At 38.3% G+C, this 23,195-nt stretch overlaps 1 protein-coding gene across 1 annotated transcript in view; it reads right to left on the bottom strand.

Moving 5' to 3' along the window:
• The window catches only part of LOC115216433 (ubiquitin carboxyl-terminal hydrolase 40), a 60,048-nt gene extending 48,465 nt beyond the window's left edge, over window positions 1-11,583 (bottom strand). Inside the window, exons 1-2 of the mRNA XM_029785765.2 lie at window positions 10,906-11,583; window positions 3,483-3,550 (exon numbers count right to left, since the gene is read on the bottom strand). Of these exons, the coding sequence (XP_029641625.1) occupies window positions 3,483-3,550; window positions 10,906-11,152 (315 nt within the window). The 5' untranslated portion in view covers window positions 11,153-11,583. The remainder of the gene's footprint in view (window positions 1-3,482; window positions 3,551-10,905) is intronic.
• Between the last annotated feature and the right edge of the window lie 11,612 nt (window positions 11,584-23,195).

The following is a 23,195-nucleotide window of genomic DNA, read 5'->3' on the forward strand; positions in this document are numbered from 1 at the left end:
AGAAAAGGCATAAATAATGGGCTTTACATATTTCTTTATTTGTACATCTCAGACTTGCAGCTGTTTCTGATATATATTATAGGTGCATTGAACAACCTTAAGAAATACAATCATCTTCAGAGTCCACACACACTTGTCTTTCTTTTTACTTGTTTCAGTCATTAGACTGCGGCCATGCTGGGGCACCAACTTGATGAATTTTTAGTCAAATGAATTAACCCCCATTATTTCTTTTTCAAGCCAGGTGCTTATTCTATCGGTCTCTTTTGCCAAGAACCTAAGTTACTGGGATGCAAACACACTAACACTGGTTGTCAAGCAGTGGTGGGGAGACAAAGACACACACATACACACATAGTCCGGCCCATGCCTTCATGGACAATGGACGTTAAATGATGATATATATATATATATATATATATATATTATGTGAAACAGAAAGATGAATAATCTTGTAGTAGATTAATCAAAAGTTTAACCGATACCTTAGTAGCAAAAATCACAGCAGTAAACAGCACGGTTGGAGGTACAACCATCTGGCGTTGCAACGTGCGTTGGTGCGGATAATTGAAATTAAAACATTATTGGTGAATTGAAGAAATGAGCTGAACGCAGATTGAACAGAAATCGTTTTATTTCATTCTACAGTGTTTCGAAAGGCACAAATTACCAAAATCCGATTGAATAATGGGACCATATTGTGTCTTTCTCTTCAGGAAGAAAAAGACACAATATGGTCCCATTATTCAATCGGATTTTGGTAATTTGTGCCTTTCGAAACACGTGTAGAATGAAATAAAACGATTTCTGTTCAATCTGCGTTCAGCTCCATTTCTTCAATTACCAATAATGTTTTATATATATATATATATATATATATATGTATATATATATATATCATCATCATCGTCGTTGTTGTTTAACATCCGCTTTCCATGCTGGCATGGGTTGGACGGTTTGACTGAGGACTGGCAAGCCAAGAGGCTGCACTAGGCCTCAAACTGATCTGGCAAGGTTTCTACAGCTGGATTGCCCTTCCTAATGCCAACCAGTCCAAGAGTGTAGTGGGTGCATTTTTTACGTGCCACCGACACGGGAGCCAGTCAGGCGGCACTGGCATCGATCACATTTGGATGGTGATTTTTACGTGCCACCAGTCAGGAGTAGGGGGGGGTGACTGGCATTGGCCACGTTTGGATGGTGCTTTTTATGTGTCACCGGCATGGGGAACCAGTCAGGCCACACTGGCATTGACCCACACATGAATGGTACTTATTACGTGCCACCAGCATGGGTGCCAGTCAGGAAACACTGGCATTGGTCGCAATTACAATTTCTATTTTGGTTTCCATCTTAATTTTGATAATCCACCAACACCAACGATAATTTTTCTTGCAAACGTCCAAAGCCTATATTCATTTTCTTTCAAGTGGCGGAGGGTACATATGAATAAATCACCCGTAGTACTTTGCTGGGATAGATTTTATTAATTCAAGAATAAAGAGCAGCAAAGCTGACCTCGGCAGGATTTCGATAAACAATGCTAAGAGCTATATAACTAAATACCACAAAGCATTTTTGTTCAATGCTCAAATGATTCTGTCACTCCAACATCAAACAGTAACAACAAAAATAACAATGTGAGGATTGGATGAAGAAATGAGAAAACAAAAGGTATAAGATCCATAAATTTTCTCAGAACTCTTTACAGCTCAAAATTACTGAGTTAAATAATGCCTTTCACGTGGTGCCAGTAGATCTTCTGTAACTACTGAGACCGATAGAAATGTTCCACAGCTGTAGTTCTACTGAAAAGAACTGGGGAGAAGGGGGAGTTGTGTTGAAACCAGATTGAATTTGAGGAACAGTTGCTGCTGTTAGACCTTAGCTCTGATTAAAACATTCCAAACATGACCATAGGAGCAGGTATGGCTGTGTCATTAAGAAATTCCCTTTGCTACCACATGGTTTCAAGTTCAGTCCCAATACATGGCACCTTAGGCAAGGATCTTCTACTACAGCCCTGAGCTGACCAGAAACTTGTAGACAGAAACTGTGTGGAAGCCTGTTGAGTATGTGTGTCCAACCACTGCTTAACAACTGGTGTTTGTTTGTTTCTATCCCCATAACTTGGCACTTCAGCACAGTGATCAAATAGAATAAGTACCAGACTTCTTAAAATGGAAGGGGAGTGAATTTGCTTGAATAAATCCGGCAAGGCAGTGCCCCAGCATGGCCACAGTCCAATGACTGAAGCAAGTAAAAGATAAAAGTCAAACAAATCTTTCCTTTTTAAGATGGAGTGACATGATTTGAAGGAAATTTGACTGCTATTTCTAGAATGTTCAGCAACTATGTAAGTTGTGGTAGATTTATAGTTCTGCCCCAAGTCAGACCTGATCAAGAACACCTATTATCAAAGGTATAACAATCATGACAATCTCATCTCTTCTGAAAAATATTAAAAGTCTACATTAGCTAACGAGTTCTTCCCTGTTTACAGATAATAGGTGCAGGTATGACTGTGGTTAAGAAGTTTACTTTGCAACCGTGTGGCTTTAGGATTAGTCCCACCACAAGGTACCTGAGATAAATGCCTTCCACTACAAATCCAAGACAACCAATGCCTTGTTAGAGATTTTGGTGGTATATGGAAACTGTAGGCGCGGGCATGGCTGTGTGGTTAGGGAGCTTGCTTCCTAGCTGTATGGTTTCGGGTTCAGTCCCACTGCGTGGCACTTTGGGTAGGTGTCTTCTGTTATAGCCCCGAGCCGACCGAAGCTTTGTGATTGAATTCGGCAGGCGGAAGTTACTGCCATGTGTGTATATGTGCGTGTAGGTGCTTGTGCCTCTCTGAAAGAGAGAGAGGGTAAGAAACCTGGTGTGTAAGTGCATACACACAAATGTGCATAAATGTTGATATTCCATGTGGTCACCACTTGAGTGAACATATGGTGGTGAAATTGACATTCCTTCTTAAAATTATCGCCACTAACTATTTTTGAAGATCTCTAGAATAAAAAATAAAAGCCCTTACTTGAAAACAGGTATGGGTTAGCAACAAACATCCAAGCTATAAAATCCTACTACAAACTAACCCCTCCCTAATTCAAGCCACACCAGCATAGAAGAATGGACAATAAGCGAAAAATGGAGTATGATTTAAGAAAAATGTGGCAACAATTCCTAACAGGTCAAACAGACATGTAGGATGGTGAGTGTTAGGTCTACCACCCAAACAGAGAATGTTTAAAGATACTCAAGGAGCAGATAATAGTGTTAAACTAAGCAGTGGATTAGGACCACAACCAGACAAGGAAACATTTTTTTATATGAAAAAAAAAAAAGCTTTTATTTTTAATTATTAAATTTTGAGAAAAATGTCTCCACTGTACTATTTAACGTTTAGTAGTACAAATGCAAGGTAAACCAGGGTCACTAGTAAAACAAGAGTGGAACTGCAAATATATTGGTGAGTTTACCTTAGCATCAGGGTTATTGCGGTCTGATAGTTTTCCAAGTTCATTTTCACCCAAGCTGAAAAGGCTCTCTGGAAGAAAGAACGAAACAGAAATATAGTTAGAGACATAACATAATTGTTTTGTGGTAGGAACATAGGAGTTTGTGAGATTCATGTGGTCTTTAAACATTATCTGTTTCTTTATTGCCCACAAGGGGCTAAACATAGAGGGGACAAACAAGGACAGACAAACGGATTAAGTCGATTACATCGACCCCAGTGCGTGACTGATACTTTTTTTATCAACCCCGAAAGGATGAAAGGCAAAGTCGACCTCGGTGGAATTTGAACTCAGAAAGCAACGACAGACGCAATACCGCTAAGCATTTTGCCCGTGTGCTAACGTTTCTGCCAGCTCGCCGCCTTTAAACATTATGGTCTTTAAACATTATCAATGAGGTTAGTAGGTAGAGATAAAGATAGAAGAGTGCATGTGTATGTGTGCATATATATATATATAAATATAAAATATATATACACACACATAGATAAAAATGAAGATAGATATGTAAACATACTATTTCATATATACATACACAGTTATATAAATACATAACGTACAGATATATTTATTTAAAAGACAGAATAGACGTATGGACAGATGAAGAGAGAATGGAACATAAACATTCATAAAGAGCAAATATTTAACCTGAAATTGCAACTGCACCAACATCAAATGAAAGGTATTAACCCACTAGTATACATACAACTTAAAAAAAAAAAAGAATAGTTTAGTGTGCAACATCTCCGTCTGGCCTCTACCAGAATAGCCACTAACTCCCCAACATAGATTCACTAAGTAACATATCTAAAAGACTACATGGGCTGCCAATTTAATTCCAGATCCACACATAACAAAACTTCCACTAATTGTCTCTAAGTCTCTACATGTTAGTTAGGCATATTAGAAACAGACAATCTCCCTCAAAACACACACTATAGTTTTAAAGTAGGAGACACACATACAGCTAAGATAATGTAGTCACAGATCCATATCTTACACAAATATAGGGTGATCAAGAATAGAATATCTGATCACAGAACATAACTAAATATACATTATTTACATTTGACAGATATTTGTCCTCATCTTGTTTGCTGTTAACACGTTTCGGCCAGCCTTCATCAGGTGTCTTGGAGAAATTTCGACCCTAGGTTCTCATTCCTAAGGTATTTTTTGATATTATTATTATTATTATTATTATTATTCAGGTCACTACCTGGAATTGAACTTGGAATCTTGGGGTTAGTAGCCCACTCTTAACCACTACACCAACAAACAAGATGAAGACAAATATCCATCAAATGTAAATAATGTACATAATTCCTCATCTCTTAAATATAGAACTGAATAACTAAATATAGTTTAGAAGTAGAATATTTTAGTCTACCTTTTTACTGTGAGCAAAAAAACAGTTATATGAAGCCAGTGAGGGAGTCTGCTATGTAGTTGCTTGACCTGATACAAATAACAGCCACTCTCCCTCAAAACACACCCCACTGAATAATGTAGTCCTAGATACAGCATGGACATGGTCAGAAGCAATGCCTCAAAGTTGACCTCAGATCGAAAGCAACAAAGAAGAACTGGCAATCCCATACTACAGTATTAACCCTTTAGCATTCAAATCACTCCGACAAATGTAAAGCATATTTATTCATATTGTTTCGAATCAATCATGTATTGTCTCCTAGATTTGAGATAATTTTATCTCATCGTAATGGCATTGTAGGGTAGGTGTCAGAGGTTAGATCAGGCCAGTTTGAACATAGAAACAGAAAGCATATTTTGGCTGGATATAGCCGATTTAAATGCACAAACCAGAATCAATTACAAACATGGATACCAAATTTTCTGAAGAACAGCAGTATCAGCATTTAAACCAGCCACATCTACCTCAAATATTTTACATGATTTATGTTAAAACTGGTCAGATTCTACCTCTCACACCGACCCTACAGTGTCATTCTAAGCATAATTAATCACATCATTGAAATCTTGAATCTGAGATAAAGCAAGATAAACTATTTAACATTCAGATTACTTTATCAAATATGCTTATTTATTCACATAGTTTTGAATTAATCATGTTTTATCTTGTAGTTTCAAGGCACTCGTGCTGGTAGCACATAATAAGCACCACTCAAGCATGGTCATTGCCAGTGGCATGTAAAAGCACCCACTACATTCTCAGAGTAGTTGGCATTAGGAAGGGCATCCAGGTGTAGAAACTTTGCCAGATCAGACTGGAGCCTAGTGCAGCCTTCTAGCTCGCTAGCCCACAAACTGTCCAACCCATGCCAGCATGGAAAACAGACGTTAAACGATGATGATGATGAATGACACTGTAAGGTAAGTGTGGAAGGCCAGGTTAGGCTGGTTTGAACTTAAAACAGATAGAATATTTTAGGCCAGATATGACTAGTTTAAATGCTAAAGGGCAAATTAAAAACAATGTGAATATATAAACATGACATTTGACAGAGTAATCAGAATGCTAAAGAGCTTGGAATGGAAAATAAGAGAACCAGTCTGGGAGTCTCAAAAACAACCCAGTGGAGTCATTACAATATTGGATCAAACAATATCACAATTCTTAAATTATGTATTTTATTCAATTACATGTTATATACCCTTTAGCATTTAAACCAGCCAGAGAATATTCTACCTGCTTTAATTTTAAACCAACCAGATGTGGCTTCTCATATCATCATCATTTAACATCCGTTGTCCATGCTGGCATGGGTTCAACGGTTTGATCAGGGCTGGAAAGCTGAAAGGCTACACCAGACTCCAGTTTGTTTTGGCATGGTTTTCTACAGCTGGATGCCCTTCCTAATGCCAACCACTCCAAGTGTGTAATGGGTGCTTTCACGTGCCACAGGCACGGGTGCCATTTGTGTGACACTGGTATCTGCCACAACTGCGATTTTACTTGGCTTGATGGGTCTTCTCAAGTACAGCATAATACCAAATGGACTTAGTCATTGCCTCTGTGTGGCCCAACAAACAAAGCCCAGCATAATACCAAATGGTCTTGGTCCTTGCCTCCATGAGGCCCAATGCTCAAAAGGTGCTTATACCCAATAATGTCATTCTAATAATAAACAATCACATCACTGAAATCTCTAAGCTATGAAATAGTGCATGATCAATTCAAGATAATACAAATACATAAGGACAGAGTAATCCAAATGATAAAGGGTTAAAAAAAAAACCTTCAAATTTTGGTACAAGGTCAGCAGTTTTTGGTGAGGAGGGAGTCGGTCGATACCTTGATCCCAGTACTTGATTGCTACTTTATTTTATAGTAAATACAAAGTTGACCTCAACAAGATTTGAACTCAGGATAATAAGGGTCAGAATAAATGCAAAAGTGCTGCAAAACATTTTGTACCACGTGCTGACGATTCTGCCAGCTCATTCCCGTATTCCATCCAACCAAATTTACTGCCTACTGTTCCAGGGAGAGTCATGGGAGTAGAGCCCAGACACTTCCCCCATAGGGTCCTATCAGACATAACCATCATTATACTCATGTGCTGGATTCCCAAGTGTGACCAACTAATTATCCAACCGTCACATTCTTGGTCAGCTCCTAAGTCTCCTGCCAGTTGGCTCAACTTGAAGAACCTGTCTTGTGATTCTTCCCTACAGCATTCCAATGACATTTTTATTCTTATAGATTACAACCATGCAAATCTAATGCCTTGAAGAGTTTTTAGTCAAATGAATTGACCCCAGTGCTCATTCTTTTTTTAAAGCCTGGGACTTATTCTATCAGTCACTTTTGCCAAACCACGAAGTTACAGGGACATAAACACACCAACACTGGTTGTCAAGCAGTGACTCAAAGACGCACACATATGATGGGCTTCTTTCAGTTTCTGTCAACCAAATCCACTCACAAAGCTTTGGTTGGCCTGATGCTATAATAGAAGATACTGAACCTGGAACCATATGGTTGGGGAAGCAAGCTTCTTACAGCACAGCCACACTTGCGCCTATGTCCATAATGCCAGATCTGTACCCTCTCAATGAAGTGAAGTAGCCACTGAACCTGGAGAGACTCTTTGATCAGCAAGCTATTCATCCACTGAGTAATGTTACTCCAGAGATTCTTTGGAGGAGCCCCACTCGTTTGTACCTTAAAACAATGATGTTCATGTTTGTATTATATTCTATTATTCTGATTTTTGTTTGAATTTTCTTTGGAGTTTTATGGCCATAATATGAAGGATCTCTGGAGAATGTATGCCAGTGTTACCCAAACTTTTAACAAGCATAGCATCTTTTACAAGCCCAAGCTTTCAAAAGTGTTATTTAATAAATTGTTTAAACAGCAATAAAACGTTTTCTCAGCTTCAACTTTCAATTGCACAATATACCTAACTGAATGAATTATATATATAAGAATGAAAACTTTATTTTGAACACAGTTAATGGACCACCTTGGAGGTGAAGAGCAGAAAAGGAAAGGATAACGTTACTGAGGAGAGGGTAACAATGTTATGCTTTCAGAAAATTTTTTTATTTAAAAATTGTAATTTTTGATGTATGAAACACAGGAATTAATAAGAAAGCGAGAGAGGGAGAAGACAACCCAATTCCTTTCTAATGAGATAAGTAGCTTCTGATTGATGTCCACCCACCACTTTGTTTCCTCATAATTTTCTGAAATATACATATCTTTAAATGAAGATTTTGCAGAGAAGCATTTCCAAGAGTGTAGATTATGATTATATTGATAATATTATTAACCCTTTAGCATCACCTATGCTAGTATGGAAGGCAGATGTTAAACAATGATGATGACGATGATGATTACTCTGTCAAAGGCTATACTTAATCACATTGTTTTGAATTAATGATACATTATCTCATAGCTTCAAGATTTTAATGATGTGACTGTCTTATTCTTATAATGACATTATAAGTGGGAAAGGCTGGATCTGGTCTGCTGGAACATAAAACAGGTAGAATATTTTGCCTGGATATGGATGGTTATGATGGTGAGCTGGTAAAATTGTCAGTGCATCAGTGAAAATGCTTCTGGATCTTCATGTTCTGAGTTCAAATTCCACTAAGACTGACTTTGCCTTTCATCTTTTAGGGTCAATGCAGTAAACTAAACCCCTTCTCTAAAACTGCTCACTTTATGCCAATATTTAGAACCGTTATTATTAAGGCAGGATGCTACTGGAATTGTTCACAGGTTGGATAGATTGCTTTGGTGGCATTTGTTCTAGTTCTTTACATTCTGAGTTCAAATTCTGCTGAGGTCGACTTTGCTTTCATCATTTTGGGGGTCAATAAAATAACTACCAGTTAAGCACTGGAGTTGATGTAATTTGAGTTAATTCTTCCCCCTAAAAGAGCTGGCCTTATGCCAAAATTTGAAACCATTTAGGCGGTAAGCTGGCAGAATTGTTAGTGTATCAAGCAAAAAGCTTAGCGGAATTTTGTCTGATTTTTGAGTTCAAATTCCACCAAGGTCAACTTAGCTTTTCATTCTTTAGGGGTCAATCAAATAAGTACTAACTGAGCACTGGAGTTGATGTAATAAACTAACTCACTTTACCTAAAATTGGTCTTGTGCCAAAATTAGAATTATTAGTATCTGATAGATTAAATCGACCTCGAAGGAATTTTCTTTGTTCTGAGTTCTAATTCCACCGAGGTCAACATTGCCTTTCATCCTTTCAGGGTCAATGAAATGGGCGGAAGTCAAGAATACACACACTACCCTGTTTTCTGTGACCCCTAACCCTAAATACCGGGTGTGCTTATTCTTTACCTTCGCCTAATGAAATGAGTACCAGTGGAACACTGGGGTCGATGTAATCGATTAGTCCTCTACCCCCAAAATTTCAGTAAAAATGATTAATTAGTTTCTGATTATTCCACGCTTCCAGACTTTTGTTTCCCCATAATTTTCTTTCGAATGCATATTTTTTATATGAAATTTTGCAAACGCACCTTTTCGAAAATATAGATTAAATAATACTGATATTTTAAACACACAAATCTGTTTTTTAAAAAAAAACTGAAAAATGCTAAAGTCAGGGTAATTGATGACAACAAAATCTGGCGGACGGAGAACGATTCGAAACTCCGCCACCACCAACCCACAAAAAAAAAAACCCTTTCGAAAATGTTATCTCTGCAAAATTCATTTAAAAATATGCGTTTTTATTTTTAAAATTATGATGAAAAGAAGTCAAAGTTCAGTAAGCTCTAGAATTTCCGAAACTCCACCAGTTTGTGTATATACGCAGTTACAAAAATATATTTCTTAAAATTATACTCGAATTCCAATTATCTGCAATAAGAAACAAGCGTACTTCACTCTTGACCACTTAATATATCGATCAAAGAAAAATAATTTTCATATAATATATAAAATGGTGAACTGGATTTCCTATTACAACGTTTTACTAAATTGTAATTTTTTTTTAATATATTAATTACAATGATGGTCAATTTTTGGAATAGCTATAACTACCTTATCGGAGAAGCTTAAGGGTAACTCTTTACTATTATACCCGTCCCACTTTGAGGATGAGGGATCGATCTCAAAGAATGAGTGATTTCCGATTTTTTTTTTCTTCCTGGTCAGGTTCATTTAAGACATCAAACCCAATAGGGAAAACATGAATTTCACTTTCAAAGTGAGAATATAGAGGATTGAAATTTGGGCGAAAAAGTTTCATCAGAATTGTAATTCCTTTTGTATGAAATATAGGAATCGTAAAAATGAAGGGTGGGGGGGGAAAAAAAACAACAATTCTATTCACGGTTGAATAGAATTGAAATAACATGACAGCAAATAACTTTAATCCCGAATGAGTGCGTTTATGGGGCAATTTTAACGCTTACAAATTGCATATTTTTGTTTTTGACAGCAGCTGAGACCTCGTGGAAGAAAAGGGGGCGATGCTATAACGCTACCGTGAGGGAGTTAACCGGGAGGGAAACGTATCTTTGTGAACAGACAGACACATATATATAAGTCCCGGTGGGGGTTATAGAGATGTCGCGAAATATTGCGGGTATATTGGACCCGCCTATAATTTTTTTAAAGAGTGAGTGAATTACCACAAAATTGATTTTGGTGAATAACTTAAAGGTGTCTATATTTTTGTACGAGTATGTGTGTGTGCGTATGTATGTATGTATATATATATATATTTATATATATACACACATACAAGAATGTACATTCGTAGTTAGAGAAAGTGAAAGAAATCGCAGCTATACGAATATTTAAATATGACGTAGTTAAGATGTTAAGCCTTACATATGCAAAAACGTGCGTATATTATATCAGTTATTCCTATGTGAATGTGTGGAATGTATATAACTGTATAGGTAGGTGTATTACCTCTAAATTCCGGCGTGAGAAACAAAGTCTGCAAGAGAGAATTCAAGTAGCAGGTGGCTCCTTGGTTGCCAAGTCCAGCCAGACGGCATTGCGGCCGTGCTAGAGGCGGTGGTGAAGTCACTGACGGAGCTTTCAGTTCGGTATCACCCGAAGTTGAACCACCCGAACAAGATATATGTTGTTGATTAGGGGTATGTGTTTCCTGCGGGTTTTGATAGCTTTCTTCATCGAATAAGTTTCCAAACATGGTTACGTTAAATTTCGGCGTCCAAGTCAACTCCGACTTCGAAGAAATTAAAAAAAACAAGTGTTGTTTTCTTTGGAGTTTAGGATGGTTGGTTAGGGAGAAGAAATATAATTCACTTCCACTAATTTATATTTCAGAAAGAGTAATAAAACTGTCTGTTATGTATACATATATGTATATGTATATAATAAATATACAATATGCTATAGTTTATATACAATATGTTGTGTATATATGGTCAACGGTTGAGAGGCCTTTGGCGTATCAAGCCGGGCTCGTTGGGTCATAAAAGCTGGTGAGGACCCAAGCGGAAAGAGTAAACGAAGCCGCTGCAGGGAGAGAAAGGATGAAAGACTGGCCAACATGAACAGACATTTACTTTAACATCTAGAAACGCCATCTTTTACTTGGCAAGGAGCCGGAAGTGTATTTTAGCAGCATGAGCAAGTCCGCAGAAAATTCCAGCGTGATTCGTGTATATATATACATGTAAATATATAGTTGTTTTTCATTTTTTTTTCCAGCGTCAAAATTCTTCTTCGCAGATATAAGATGGAATAAAAAAAGATCTTGAAAGTTCTTTATAATAAAAACTAAAGAACAGCGTATCTATGATATGTACACACACACCATCATTATCATTATCATCATCCTCCGCCTCCATCTCATCATCATCGTTTAACGTCCGCTTTCTAAGCTGGCATGGGTTGGACGGTTTGACATGAGAGCTGGCTAACAAGGAGCTGTCCAGGCTCCAGTTGTCTGTTGTGGCATGGTTTCTACGGCTGGATGCCCTTCGTAACGCCAACCACTTAACAGAGTGCGCCAGATATTTTTACATGACACAGGAGGCACAGGTGCGTTTAAACAGTACCGGCACAGGCGATTTTTATCTGGAACCAGTACATGAAAGGACAAACCTATATGTGTGGAGGATGGCAATTTTACTTAGCTTGACATGTCTCCAATTCCCTTGTTATTTCCTCAGTGAGGCCCAGCATTTGAAGGATGATCCTTTCTCACCACTTCGTCCCACATCTTCCTAAGTCTACACCTCCGCAATTAGAGCTCGGCACTTCTTTACACAGATGCCCTCATCCATATGCAACATATGACCAAACCAGTACAGTCTTCTCTCTTGCACACAACATCTGATGCCTCTTATACCCAGTTTTACTCTTATGCATGCACACTGCTATTACCCATCCAGCAGAACATGCAAGCTTCATTTCTTTCAAGCCTTCACAAGTCCTCTGCAGTCATGAAGCCTTTAAAGAAATTAAATTAGCATGCTCCACTGGATGGCCAATGTTAGTGTCCATGCACAACACACTGTAAATTATTTAAGAGGTAAACACACACACACACATATATATATATTTACTCTTTTACTTGTTTCAGTCATTTGACTGTGGCCATGCTGGAGCACCGCCTTTAGTTGAGCAAATTGACCTCAGGACTTTGTAAGCCTAGTACTTATTCTATTGGTGTATTTTGCCGAACCTCTAAGTTACGGGGATGCATTAATTGCCAAGCAATGTTGGGAGTCAAACACCGACACACAAACATATACACACACATACATATATATACATATATACGACGGGCTTCCTTCAGTTTCCGTCTACCAAATCCACTCACAAGGCTTTGGTTGGCCCGAGGCTATAGTAGAAGACACTTGCCCAAGGTTCCATGCAGTGGGAATGAACCCAGAACCATGTGGTTGGTAAGCAAGCTTCTTACCACACAGCCACTCCTGCGCCTATGTTAGGTAACAATCTGATTATGTAACCTTGCACTCATCAGAGGTAGCCATTATAGAATGAAATATGGCAACAGCATTTCCCAGTGGTGCATTCTACATAGTCACCAAAGATTCACCACGGATATATGTGTATATATACAGGTGCAGGTGTGGCTGTGTGATAAGAAGCATGTTTCCCAACCATATGGTTCCAGGTTCAAACCCACTGCTTACACTTTGGGCAAGTGTCTTGTGAGTGGATTTGGTAGACGAAAACTGAAAGAAGCCTATCATATATCATATATATATATATGTATGTATGTATGTGTTTGTGTGTCTGTGTTTGAACTCCCGCCATCACTTGACAATCAGTGTTAGTGCGTTTATGTCCCCATAACTAAACAGTTCGGCAAAAGAGTCTAATAAGATAAGTACTAGGCTTACAAAGAATAAATCCTGGGATCAACTTGTTCAACTAAAGGCAGTGTTCCAGCATGGCTGCACTCAAATGACTGAAACAAGTAAAAGAATAGAAGAAGAGAAAGTGAGAGAGTGAGACACACATACACACACATATATTCTTTTCTAATCTAGGCACAAGGCCTGAAATTTGCGGCGAGAGGGCTAGTTGATTAGATCAACCCCAATGCTAAACTAGTACTTAATTTATCGACCCTGAAAGGATGAAAGGCAAAGTTGACCTCGGCAGAATTTTTTTTTTTACTCTAGGCACAAGGCCTGAAATTTTGGGGGAGGGGACCAGTTGATTAGATCGACCCCAGTACATAACTGGTATTTAATTTATCAACTCCAAAATGACAAAAGGCAAAGTTGACTTCGGCTGGATTTGAACACAGAACATAAAGACAGATGAAATACCACTAAGCATTTCGCCCTGCAGGCTAACGTTTCTGCCAGCTCACCACCTTAGACACACACACACACACATGTCATTACTGGAAATGTTTGGCCTTCATCAGTTGCTATTTAGTGACCTGAATCCAAGTCACTGGACAAAGTGCCATTTTCTGTGTCCCTGTGCCCCTGTCCTTCAATGTTTAATTCTGCTGAACATTGATTGATTAAACATGTTCCAGCAATGACCATCCCATCTTATATTCAGGAATAGTGTATCTAGGACTATATTATTCAATGTGTCTTTCCTTGTTGATATTGATGGTTATAGCTGGAACATCTTTAATATTCCAGCCATGACATTCCTATATTATATTGAGGCATAGTGTATCTAGGACTACATTATCCAATGACTTACCTTGTTGATGTTGACTAGCTTCAGATGAATCCTGATCCAGCTGACCAATGGTCAAAGACATTCTAGATATTCATCCCATCATTTTTTTTTATATTCAGACATGTGAAGGTGCATGTCTTAGAGGTTACGGTATTCAGCTCATGGTCATAATGTTGTGAGTTCAATTCCCAGTACTGTATTGTGTCCTTGAGCAAGACACTTTATTTCATGTTGCTCCAGTCCACTCAGCTGGCGAAAATGAGATGTACCTATAATTCAAACAGCCAGCCTTGTGGCATTGTGTGTCATGCTGAATCTCCCTGAGAACTACATTCAGGGTCAATGTGTCTGTGGAGTACTCAGCCACTTGCATGTTAATTTCACAAGCAAGCTGTTCCATTGATTAGATCAGCTACAACCCTCATCATCATAACTGACAGAGTGCCAGTTTTAATCAACAGAAAATTACCAAAGTACCACACTTGCCATTCATGTAACTCTTGACTCTTTCTACCCATGTATTGAGTTCTATTTAACCTGTTTGTTCTACTCACATTGTTTGCATGCAGGTGAAGCTAAGTAACCTAGTGGTTAGAGTGTTCGACTAACAATCATAGTGTTGTGGGTTCAACACCTGGATCAGGTGGCATACTGCGATTTTGAGCAAGGCACTTCATTTCACATTGTTTCAGTCTACTCAGGAGAAAAATGAGTACCAGCAGGTGTGGAACTCTCTCTCTCTCTCTCTCTCAGTTTCCGTCTACCAAATCCACTCACAAGGCTTTGGTCGGCCCGAGGCTATAGTAGAAGGCACTTCCCAAGGTGCCATGCAGTGGGACTGAACCCAGAACCATGTGGTTGGTAAGCAAGCTACTTTACCACACAGCCATTCTTGTACCTTTTTCTGCATTTCCTTATATGTCTTTTAAGCTTAGTTTTGAAACTAAACTTTCTTTCAATGCACCAATATTTCAAGAACCTTTCTACTTGTTATCTCATGGATGCCATGATTTTAGATTTTGATGATTCTTTTATGCTGCTGTGTCTGTTTCTCATTTGTTATTTTCCAAGTGCCCACACACATTTCATGGCAGCTGACCATGAATCTCTATGAAGAAGTGTCTTTGCAGCATATGATATCACAAACAACAAAACAAAATTAGATTAAAAAAAAACATTTGTTGATATTACAACTACGTTAAAAACGTCATCACTCCACAACTGCTTCTAAAAATTTTTTAAAAAACCTAAAGCCTTATTCCTGAAAACCATATTAATAGCAAAATATTATATGAAAGCCAAATGCAAGGCACCATACCCAAACTATTTCCCTATTCCTGAAGAAAAGAGAAAAATCAGGTGTCAAGAGAGATTCAAATTTCATGATAACCTATCAGAAAGTGATACATGATTTCTGCCTTCAATAAAAATGGCTAGAATGACCACCTCAGTTAATTCCTTCCAGAAGATCTGAAAAACATCAATGAATGTCTGGAATTTTATTGTTCCAAAGGAAATATAAAAACTGAAATAATCTACAATAATAAAGAAATGGTTATAACTGGAGCAGAGATGCATTTTTATTAGAGCATTCTTAAATACATTCACATACGCACACTAGAATAAGAATAGCCTGGGCAAATTTCAGAAAGCTTCTGCCCCTACTGGTGACAAAGGGCCTCTAGCTCAGAGTGAAAGGTAGACTGTACGATGCATGTGTGCAAACTGCCATGCTTCACGGCAGTGCAACATGGGCCATGACTGCTGAAAACATGCATAGACTCGAAAGAAATGAAGCTATCATGATTCGCTGGATGTGTAATGTCAATGTGCACACACGACAGAGTGCAAACGCCCTGAGAGAAATGTTGGACATAAGAAACATTAGATATGATGTGCAAGAGAGACGTTTGGTATGGTCATGTACTATGGGTGGATGAGGAGAGCTGTGTGAAGAAGTGCCACTCCCAAACAGTTGAAGGAATCCGGGGTAGAGGTAGACCCAAGAAGACATAGGATGAGGTGGTGAAGCATGACCTTTGAACGTTGGGCCTCACAGAGGCAATGACAAAAGACCAAGACCTCTGGAGATATGCTGTGATTGCAGAAACCCAGCAAATAAGTGAGTGCACAGATGTAACCTACACCAGTGTCACATAACCAGCCCCAGCCCACTCAAAGCATATATGTATACAATTATGTTTTTCCTACAGCATTTAGCTCTTATTTCTAGCAATGTGTCTTGACACTCTTAGTCACATTTAGGGACAATTATATTTTTCCTTTAAGATAACACATTGTGCATGGCTGTTTATATTAATTCTTATGATGGACTCTCCCATTGTTAGACAATGTATAAAACTTTGACAATTTCTTACCAATTAACCACACAGATGATTTGTTTATAGTGATCAAATGTTTGTGTAGACCTAAGTTCACTCTCTCCATCAGATCAACATTGCCTGTACAGAAGCAATGGGTCCCACATGTCAGATGACAAATTGATTGCAGAGCAATGTGAAATGAAGTGCTTTGCTCAAGAACACAACACAACACCCGGTCTGGGAATTGAACCCATGATCTCACAATCATGAGTGCAACACCTTAACCACTAAACCATTAATTTTTATATATACATATATATATATATATATACATACATTCATACATACATACACACACACAAATGTTAATATAGGGTGTTGAAAACTTTAACTGACATTATCTATGCAATTAGATGACAAAATCTCCCTCCATACCTATTCAAAACCTAAAATCAGAACACAAGGAATGTAGCTTAAATATAATTGTTTCATTGAAATTTTAGAAAATATAAAAATTGCAGTATAAGTGAGAATCTGAAGGGAAAGGCAAGAACAAACATCTTTAGTTGTTTAGCAGTATACAAAGAGCATTTTTATTGTGGCACCAGCACTAAAGAGGTGAACTTTTCTCCTGCAATTTGTCGCATTGCCCAGTATGAACAGAGATGACACCCTATTGAATCACCTCTGTTTGTACAGGGCAATGTGACAAATATGAAAGATTGATGAAATGCCATTGGATGAACAGGGATGAAAGGAAGAAAAAAGCTAGATTTTGAAGGAGGAGACAGAGAGGATAAAAAAAGAGACGAAAGGGCAAAGTAATTAAAGAAGTAATGAAGAGATGGTAATAGTAGAATATAATGAAAGAGTAATAGTAGCAAGCAACAGATGAGCATGAATGATAGATATTAGTTGTGAAATGGTCAATGGTAAACGCGTGATGGATATCAATCAATAATGAGTAATAGAAGGCGTAGGAGTGGCTGTGTGGTAAGTGTTTTCTACTATAGCCTCAGGCCGACCAAAGCCTTGTGAGTGGATTTGGACAGAAACTGAAAGAAGCCTGTCGTATATATGTATATATATATATATTATATATATATATATATATATATATATATATATATATAATATATATATATATATATGTATGTGTGTGCATATGTTTGTGTGTCTGTGTTTGTCCCTCCAACATCGCTCGACAACTGATGCTGGTGTGTTTACGTCCCGTAACTTAGCGGTTCGGCAAAAGAGACCGATAGAACAAGTACTAGGCTTACAAAGTATAAGTCCTGGGGTAGATTTGCTCGACTAAAGCTGGTGCTCCAGCATGGCCACAGTCAAATGACTGAAACAAGTAAAAGAGTAAAGAGAATAAAGAGTAATATGAAAGAGAAAGAGCAGAGGTTAGCTGCTGTGAGTGGGTATAAATAGTCAGAGTAGTAATGGTAAGAGACTGATAGATACCTAAGGGAGACTAAATAAAGGTTATGAGAAGGGGTGTCTTGAATTAAATGCAATCCCTTATTTATCAGGCAATGTGATGGTAGAAAAACTAATGGAAGTTACATATTTGCTGGTTGCGAGAAAGAGTTGAGGGAGTGTATCAGATACCAATACGTTTGATGCAGTCCCTCATTGTTCAGACATCAGGGTGAGAGAGAGGTACTAGATACTGAAAAGGGAATGAAAGCTGTGTGGTGCAAGATGAAAGATGAGAGCTCCATTAAATACTGATGAGAGAGAGAGAGAGAGAGCTGATGGGTGGGGATTGGTAGTGTATGCTGTATGTGTGCATATATCATCATTGTCGTCGTCATTGTTTAATGTCCATCCTCCATGCATGCATGGGTAGGACTGCTGACAGGAGCCAGCCTGGTAGAAGATAGAAGACTACTACAGGTTACAGTATCTGTTTTGGCAAGGTTTTTATGGCTGGATGCCCTTCCTAACATCAATATAAATGAAAACCACCTAGGAGGGTAATGTTAGCTAGAAAGAGAGTGATGAACATCAGTAGACAAGTGACCTGTGGGGGAGGAAATGTTTGCTAGCAGTACAAGTATAAATGAAGAGATGTATTGGATAATAACAGATTCATAGCAATCTCTTGTTACTCAAGGAACATAATGGCAGGAAGAAAGTAGAGACAAAAAATGTTACATTTTATGTCTCCATTGCTTCCATATTCATAAATGAACTACAAGCAAAAGTAAACACTTGACTGATAATAACATCATCACCATCATCATCATTTAACATTCACCTTCCATGCAGGCATGGGTGGGATGGTTTGACAGGAACCGGCCAGGCAGAAGTGTGCACCAGACATCTGTTTCTGTTTTGGCAGGATTTTTACAGCTGGATGCCCTTCCTAGCATCAACTACCCAGTAGAGTAGACTAAATGTATAAATCTAAATACCAAAACTTCAAATTCCAGAGGTGATATTTACAATTCCATTGGCACTGCCTATTATAAAGAGGCAGCATCTTCCACCAACATTACTGGGAAGATCTAGAAACATTTATAATATATTTCTTTACTACCCACAAGGGGCTAAACACAGAGGGGACAAACAAGGACAGACAAAGCGATTAAGTCGATTCCATCGACCCCAGTGCGTAGCTGGTACTTAATTTATCGACCCCGAAAGGATAAAAGGCAAAGTCGACCTCGGCGGAATTTATAATAGATTTACATTTATAATAGATTTACAAACTTTCCTGTTCAATCAGGATGCAAGTCGAGAATACGGCCTTTAAACCTGGCATTGTTAACCTAGAGATGGCATTTAAAAATCACTCCCTGCTCTGTGATCTGGTGGTTTGAAGCTTAAGCTGCAAGTTGAAAATATGGCCTTTAAGCCTAGCATTGTTAACCTTGAGATGGCCTTTAAAATCATTCCCTGTTCTGTGATCTGATGGTCTGAAGCTTTGAGCAGACAAATGTCTTGTGAGAGGAGTACAGGTCATATGCGGAGAAGGTGAGAGTTAGTGATAAATATAACAGTGAATTCAGCAAGAAGGTTGGAGTGAGTTGGACTCAAATGTTTATCTTCTTTCATTCATTATAGTTGTAACAAGGGTCCTGCTGAGTTTTGAACCATCATGCTTAGGCTCCCTAGTTCTGAACCAAGGTCTAGTATACAGCCATAAAAGGCAAAGCCTCACTTAGGAAAAATTAATTGTGTTGCCATAAAAGATATTAATTTCTATGCAGATATGGCTCAGCCAGTTAGATCAGTTGGTGTGGTGTATAACCATGTGAGCTGAAATCTTACTGGCAAGCAGTCTAGTCGAACTTTCTAGAAACTCCTTAAGGTTATAAAAAGCTGGCAAACTAAACCCTAAATAGAGCCATCCAGATGTCCATATGAAGTCTTGCCACTCAGCTCCATGAGTTGGTCTCTCACCTTCAATGATTCCTTATAGAATGACTTATAGGGCTACACAGAATGATGTCCCTCAATAGTCCCATAGTAGATGTTCTCATTTTACAATTCATTTTTGTCTAGAATGACCTGAGATGTTACTCAAAGCTATATCAAACAACTTTTTTATAAGGCATTCAGATTTTTAAAAATTGTTTTGAATAATTATGAACTTAGTATTACTATTTAACATATTATACAGTGAAAACGTGTTTGTATCTCATTTGATATCTCTTGGATGCTGTTCTGTTTATTCAAATGTTATATATGTGTAAATGCAAATGTTCCAGGTTAATCATTCCATTTGTAGAGGTGCAAAACTTAGTGGTTAGGGTCTTGGACTCGTGATTTCATTTCCTGGACAGGGCAACACATTGAGCAAAACACTTCATTTCACTTTACTCCTATCCACTCAGTGTGGCTTAGTGGTTAGGGTGTTGGACTCATGATTCTAAGGTTGTGGTTTCATTTCCTGAACTGGGTGATGTGTTGTGTTCTTGAGCAAAATACTTCATTTCACATTGCTCCAGTCCACTCAGCTGGTAAAAATGAGTAATTCTGCGACTGACAGGTGTTCCGTCCAGGTGGGGAATATATAAAAGACCAAAGAAACTGGTCCCATGCTTCTTACAGAGTAATACAGACTGACCATCATATCCTTACTGTCACAGTCTTCTGCTCACAGCTTTTATTCATTTACTTGCTTTTTGTCATTTGACTGTGACCATGCTGAAGCACTGCCTTGAGGGATTTTAGTTGAATGAATTGACCCCCAAGACTTATTTTTTAAGCCTAGTACTTATTCTATCAGTTTCTTTTGCTGAACCGCTAAGTTATAGGGATGTAAACACACCAACAGCGGTTGTCAAGCAGTGATGGTGGGGGACAAACACAGACACACACACATAGATATATACTTATATATACAATAGTCTTCTTTCAGTTTCCATCTACCAAATCCGCTCACGAGGCTTTGGTTGAGGTTATAGTAGAAGTCACTTGCCCAAGGTGCCATGCAGTGGGGCTGAACCTGGAACCATGTGGTTGGGAAGCAATCTTCTTACCATACAGCCACGCCTGCACGTCTAATAATTCTGATGCCAAATTTTTTTCACAGTATATTTATGCTCTCTTCTTCATACACACAGGTATTATACATCCAGTAGAATATGCTGGACCCATTTCTTTCCAGCTTTCACATATCCTCAATATTTGGCTGCTTTGTCTCACTATTCCTGTAACATTGCATCTCTTACATCAGCATCATACAGTCTGCTTTTACTTGAAGAGAGATGCCCTTTGTCAGAGGTAATGGCTTCTTTAATTCTTTCCATTCCATCATTATTCTGGTGACTATATTTTTGCAACACCACTCTCTACTGTTGATTTGATTACTGAAGAAACAGAATCTATCAAATTATGTTAATGAGCCTCTTTGGCCTCCGAGTCTTCATTTGTTGATAGCCTTACTGTGAGCTGCACCTGTGTATCTATCATCATCCTCATCATCTTCATTTAATATCCGTTATCCATGCTAGCATGGGTTGGCTGGTTTGACCAAGGCTGGAAAACTGGAAGGCTGCTCCAGACTCCAGTCTGATTTGACATGGTTTCTATAACTGGATGCCCTTCCTAATGCCAACCACTTTGAGAGTGTAATGGTGCCACTGGCATGGGTGCCATTTGCATGACACCAGTATCTGTCAAGACTATGGTTTTACTTGGCTTGATGGGTTTTCTTCTCAAGCATATCATAAGGTCAAAGGTCTCAATCGCTCATCATTGCCTCTATGAGACCCAACGCTCAAAAAGAGCTTTTCATGTGCCACTGGCATTGGCCACCTTCCCTCTGTGAGGCTCAATGCTTGAAAAGTACTTTTTACATGCCATTTATGTGACATCAGCATCTACACAATATAAAGTTCATCTTCTCTGTCAATTTGACTGTATTCTTTCTGTACCCATAATCTATATTAAATATACAGAACTGAAATCCTACCTTCACTTATCTGGGCATATCAAGCACGGCCATTTCCTATTTAGTACTAGTTATATGTTTTCTTCATACTAAAACTTTTGCCCTTGTTAAATTGACGTTTAGGTCTCTTGATTCTGGATCCTACTTCAGGGTTTGAAGCTTTTTCTTTGGTTCTTCAGCCATAAGAATTGGACATTAGTATAGAAGAGTTCCCACTGGCTGTTAGTTCTGAATACTCTGTGAAGATGTTCTAGTTTTACACTAACCCCTAACTATAGCAGCAGATATTTACTTCCCCACCTAATCAGTACAAAACTGTTAAGCAGTTGAAACAATAGTCCTAGGCACATCTTTAGCATCTGTCACATAAACAGAACCTATAACCTAAGGCTCCCCATGGGATTCACATGCAGTTAAGCTGTAGCAGTTTAGACAAAGAATACTGCTTGCAATACTAAACCATTTACAAGTTGGGTCACTTTAACACATTGTTGCTATGCATGCAACACTAACGTCTAAAAAGCCTTTGTGTATGACAGCCTGCAAGCTCTTCCAAGCTAGAGCAAGTGCTTCTGGCTCTTTGCTAAGAGAATCTCTATCAAATTTGTTGATTCCTCTCCCCTCCCTCCACACTTGAAACTTTTCTTCTATAGTCCGACATAGCTACCATCAGGAACATATTGATGCCGGGAGTTAACAAGAGAACTTCTACATGGTTGCTCAGTTTGAGAAAAATAGCAGCCAAATTCTCTCAATTCATAGCTGGCTGCCTTAAAATAGGAATGCCTTATTGGAAAATGTAGTTCTGAGTAATCAAAAAGATGCCATGTTCCAGGCTGGAAAGTGCTTTGATCAGGCTGATTAAAAACAGATTTTAGGTTTAACTGCTGGCACTACTACTACTACTACTGCTGAGAATGTCCCTTTCATTACCCTCAATTAATGTGTGCTTAGAAGCTAGACTCCCAACCTACCAATGTCAAATTCTTCAATCCTTTTCTATCAAAAGGCATCTATCCTTATCTTGGAAACATGACACAGTGTGTTCCATCTTCAAGAAGGTTAAACTCTTCACCACTGCTGATTACAACTTATTACACTTACTTACAACAGCATGATGGTGATAAATACAGATAATAATTATCTTCTCCAACACCTGAGTCTCTTTCCCTCTTGTCAGAGACCACAAGTATATCTTCTGCAGAGTAAGGTCTACTGAAGATCTGTTCTTGTGTCACTCACCAGTAGCCGCCTTATTCTTGAAAAATTAAGTTGTTGACAACAACTTAAAGCAATAATCTTCAACCTTT

This window comes from Octopus sinensis, linkage group LG10, assembly GCF_006345805.1.
Source record: "Octopus sinensis linkage group LG10, ASM634580v1, whole genome shotgun sequence".
NCBI classification, from domain to species: domain Eukaryota; kingdom Metazoa; phylum Mollusca; class Cephalopoda; order Octopoda; family Octopodidae; genus Octopus; species Octopus sinensis.